Below are 4,705 nucleotides of genomic sequence, written 5' to 3'. Positions count from 1 at the left end.
CAGCTAATTTTTGTATTTTCAGTGGAGATGGGGTTTCACCATCTTGGCCAGCCTGGTCTTGAACTCCTGACCTCACGATCCACCCAGTTCGGCCTCCGAAAGTGCTGGGATTAAAGGCGTGAGCCACCGTGCCTGGCCTGTTTTTTTTGTTTTTTGTTTTTTTTTTTTTTGAGACAGAGTCTTGCCATGTTGCCCAGGCTGGAGTGCAGTGGCGTGATCTCGGCTCACTGCAAGCTCTGCCTCCCAGGTTGACGCCATTCTCCTGCCTCAGCCTCTCATGTAGCTGGGACTACAGTTGCCCACCACCACGCCTGGCTAAGTTTTTGTATTTTTAGTAGAGATGGGATTTCACCATGTTAGCCAGGGTGGTCTCCATCTCCTGACCTCGTGATCCGCCTGCCTCGGCCTCCCAAAGTACTGGAATTACAAGTGTGAGCCACTGTACCCAGCCTTCATGCTGGGTTAATTTTTAAATGTTTTGTAGAGATGGGGTCGTGCTCTGTTGCCCAGGCTGTTCTCAAACTCCTGGGCTCAAGCAATCCTCCTGCCTTGGCCTCCCGAGTAGCTGGGACTACAGGTGAGAGTCACCATGCTCAGGAAGAGCTCATTTAGTCCAACCCAGTGGAGGGTAGAAGTTAGCACCTCAGCCAGGACTGGGCATCCTACAAAACATGAAGTTCCGGGGTCCCTCCAAGGGCCCTGTGAAAAGCTGAGACATTACTGTTTATGTAACTATGAATTCTTATTTTATTTATTTATTTTGAAAAAGTGTCACACTCTTGTTGCACAGGCTGGAATGCGGTGGTGCGATTTTGGCTCGCTGCAACCTCCACCTCCTAGGATCAAGCAATTCTCCTGCCTCAGCCTCCCAAGTAGCTGGGATTACAGGCGCGTGCCACCATGCCAGGCTAATTTTGTATTTTTAGTAGAGTTGGGGTTTCACCATGTTGGTCAGCTGGTCGTGAACTCCTCACCTCATGTGATCTCCTGGTCTTGGCCTCCCAAAGTGTTGGAATTACAGGCATTAGCCACAGCGCCTGGCCATGTATTATTCTCAGAGAGGGAGTTGTATAAACCTTGGATTCCTCTCTAAAACTAGTTTGGTCCCTGGTTTCAAGTGCCTTCTCTTAATTAAATGGGGACTCTAATAGTATCTACTTGAGAAAGCTGTTATGAGGGTTAGTCCTCATAATTAATATTTGTAAACTCTTAGAAGGGAGCCTGGCACAGAGTCAGTGTCCTGCCTACCTCCTAATAACTCCACCAGTTAGATGGTGATGGCCCCTCTTGCAGAAGAGGAAATCGAGGCTCACAGAAACCAAGTGACTGGCCTGGGTCACACAGGCAGCGGTAAGCAGAAGCAGGATTTCTTTTTTTTTTTTGTTTTTGAGACAGAGTCTCCTGCTGTCGCCGAGGCTGGAGTGTAGTGGCACGATCTCAGCTCACTGCAAGCTCCGTCACCTGGGTTCACGCCATTCTCCTGCCTCAGCCTCCCGAGTAGCTGGGATACAGGAACCCTCTGTCGCATCCGGCTAATTTTTTATTTTTAGTAGAGATGGGGTTTTACCATGGAATCGATCTCCTAACCTCGTGATCCGCCCGCCTCAGCCTCCCAAAGTGCTGGGATTACAGGTGTGAGCCACCGCGCCCGGCAGCAGAAGCAGGATTTCAAACCAGTTTGCCTGGGATTCCCACTGGGGTCTGGGTTCTACAGACGACTCACGGTGTGGGCAGTCTCCGCCTTCTTGAGCCTTGGTTTCTTCCTGTGTAAAACAGGGATGCTAGACTTGCAGTGTGCTGAGATCTGAGAGGTGATGAGGCCAGGCAGGGCCTGCTCGGTACTTAGAACTCTGTGAATAGGCCAGGCGCGGTGGTGTGTGCCTGTAATCCCAGTGATTCGGGAAGCTGAGGTGTGAGGATTGCTTGAGTTCTAGACCTGTTTGAGTAACACAGCGAGACCCTGTCTCATTAAAAAATTTTTAGGCTGGGTATGGTAGCTCACGCCTGTAATCCCAGCACTTTGGGAGGCCGAGGTGAGCAGAACACTAGGGGTCAGGAGATCAAGACCAGCCTGGCCAATGTGGCGAAACCCTGCTTCTACTGAAATACAAAAGTTAGGGGCGCTGTGGCTCTTGCCTGTAATCCCAGCACTTTTGGAGGCTGAGGTGGGTGTATTGTTTGAGCCCAGAAGTTCAAGACCAGCCTGAGCAGCATGGTGAAACCCCATCTCTACAAAAAAATACAAAAATTAGCCAGGTGTGGTGGCGTGTACCTGTAGTCCCAGCTACTTGAAGGGTTGAGGCAGAAGGATCTCTTGAACCTGCGAGGTCAAGGAAGCTTCATTAAGCTGAGATCGCACCAGTGCACTCCAGCCTGGGTGACAAAGTGAGACCCTGTCTCATAAATAATAAACAAGAAAGAAAATACAAAAATTAGCCGGGAGTGATGGTGCACACCTGTAATCCCAGCTACTTGGGAGGCTGAAGCAAGAGAATCACTCAAGCTTGGGAGGCGGAGGTTGCAGTGAACTGAGATTGCGCCACTGCATACCAGCCTGGGCAATAGAGCAAGACCGTGTCTCAAAAAGCAAGAATTCTGAATAGTCAGTGGAGTGGTCCTTGTTGTCACCTTCTGATTCACTGGAGTCCAGCAGCAGAGTGTGGCAAACTACCTTGTTCCCACGCAGCCCCTTGCCATACCCCCAGAGATGTCTGCATTTCCCAGGGAGGCCACTTCCGCCTCTTCCACTTCCTTGAGGCTCCTGGGGGGTCCTGTGCCTCCACCCCTGGGGCACCTCCTCCATCTCCTGCTTCGTTTCTTGCTTAGGCTGTGAGGTGAGTCCCTCCAGCCCTAGGCCCCACAGGCTCAGGTGGGCGGGGTGAGAGGGGAGGGTGCTGGTCTTGGACTTGTCAGCACAGGGTCTCCTGGGGGCTCCCTTTTGGCCAGCTCTGGGCCAGAGATGCGTTTTGCAGTTGCCATTTGCATATGGATCCTCAGCCTCACCAGCCTGAGTCTTCCTGAGGGCGGTGCCTCATCTTCCTGGCTCTGCGCCCACACCGTTGCACCTGCCATGCAGTTCTTGCCCAGTCCCTGAGGCCAGTGTCACTTGATTGCTTGGCCCTTTTGCCAGCAACCTGTTTTGAGGGGCAGCAGGAATGGGGGTGGGGGCCTTGTACACACTGGAGACCAGAAGTGGGAGGGGAGGAGCCCAGCTCTCCACAGTGGGTTCTGGGCCTGGGGGCCACGGCAGGGGGTTCACCCAGGGCTCGAGGGAGAGAGGGGGCTTGCCAGCTCCCACCTGGCGTCGGCTGACCCTCTGAGGGGCCGCGTTGGAGGGGCTGGCATTCTGGAACCCCCTGCTGTCTGTCCTGCTGTCTGTCTTGCAGTCTGTCCTGCTGTCCGCCCTGCAGGCCCAGAAAGTCCCTGTGGGTGTGTTTGTACTGGGGCAGGTGTGGGCGCCCTCAGATCTTTCCACACTGTTCTTTGGAAACCCTCACTGGTCTTTCCCTCCTCCAGCTCTGCTGTAGCAGCCACTGAGAAGAAGGCGGTGACTCCAGCTCCTCCCATGAAGAGGTGGGAGCTGTCCTCGGACCAGCCTTACCTGTGACACCGCGCCCTCAGGGCCACCTGACTACTTTGCCTCCTTGGTTTCCCTCCAGGGAGAATGTGACCTAATTTATGATGAATACATAGAGCGCGGGTATCACTTCTAGTTTTACTTTAAAAAATAAAAAAATAGAGACAGAGTCTCACCGTGTTTCCTAGGCTGAGCTTGAACTCCTGGCATCAAGCGATCCTCCTGCCTTGACCTCCCAAAGTGCTGGGATTACTGGCATGAGCCACGGCGCCCGGCCCTGATTTTATTTTTATTTTTTAGACCTTCCTGCTGAGGCCCCTACTTGACCTTGGTCACCCTGCAGCTCAGCGGGGAAGGCAAAGGACGGTGAGGGCTGCTCACAGGAAGGCAGACCTAGGGCAGATCAGGAAAGGCCTCCTTGAGCCCGAAACCATTGTGCTGGGGCTGTGGGATGGGAATGAGTTCGCTCCAGAAGGAAGGCAGCTGGTTCCTAGGGAGGAGATGGAAATCTGGCTGCAGGAGCCAGAGTTTTGTGCTTGTCACCCAGGCTGGAGTGCAATGGTGTGATCTCGGGTCACTGTAACCTCTGCCTCCTGGGCTCAAGCAATTCTCCTGCCTCATCCTCCCGAGTAGCTGGGACTACAGGTGTGCACCACCATAACTGGCTAATTTTTTTTTTTTTTTTTGTAGAGATGGCCAGGCTGGTCTCAAATTCCTGACCTCAGGTGATCCACCCGCCTTCACCTCTCAAAGTGCTGGGATTACAGGTGTGAGCCACCACACCTGGCCTCTGATTTTAAGCAATACCCAGCTAACTTGGATTTTGGGGTGAAGTCAGTGCCGAGTCTCCCAACTCTGTTGGCACTCCAGGGGTGGGAGAGACACTGTCTCTGGGTGCAGAGACCCTGGAGACAGAACTGCCCTTTCCCCCAAAGGCCAGGCTCTGACCTTGAGAGTGGTGGGGATGGGTGATCCTTGTGGGAGGTTGGACTCCAGGAGCACTGGCTGTTGAGGAGCATTGATCGTGAAGACCAGTCGGGTGGGGTAAGGGGTATATGTGTGGGTGCTCAGTAGTCCAGCCACAGACTTCTCACTTTCATCTTTTTTTTTTTTTTTTTTTTTTTTTTT

General features: G+C 53.0%; 1 protein-coding gene across 3 annotated transcripts in view; it reads left to right on the top strand.

The window, feature by feature from the left end:
* NDUFA7 (NADH dehydrogenase (ubiquinone) 1 alpha subcomplex, 7, 14.5kDa) overlaps positions 1–4,705 on the top strand; it is a 12,668-nt gene that overhangs the window by 5,842 nt on the left and 2,121 nt on the right. For 2 of the 3 annotated variants that reach the window (XR_001004467.1, XR_001004466.1), the window contains exon 4: positions 3,517–3,700. Coding sequence is in view for 1 of the 3 variants with exons in the window: in XM_011966257.1 (XP_011821647.1) it covers positions 3,517–3,607 (91 nt within the window). In the remaining 2 variants the exon portion in view is untranslated. Of the gene's footprint in view, positions 1–3,516; positions 3,753–4,705 lie in introns of those variants that run through there. The other variant, XM_011966257.1, reaches the window with a different exon arrangement.

The sequence above is a fragment of the Mandrillus leucophaeus genome, unplaced genomic scaffold (assembly GCF_000951045.1).
Source record: "Mandrillus leucophaeus isolate KB7577 unplaced genomic scaffold, Mleu.le_1.0 Scaffold751, whole genome shotgun sequence".
Taxonomy (NCBI): domain Eukaryota; kingdom Metazoa; phylum Chordata; class Mammalia; order Primates; family Cercopithecidae; genus Mandrillus; species Mandrillus leucophaeus.
Note: the sequence above shows the minus strand (reverse complement) of the source record. Positions and strands in the feature narration are given on the sequence as shown.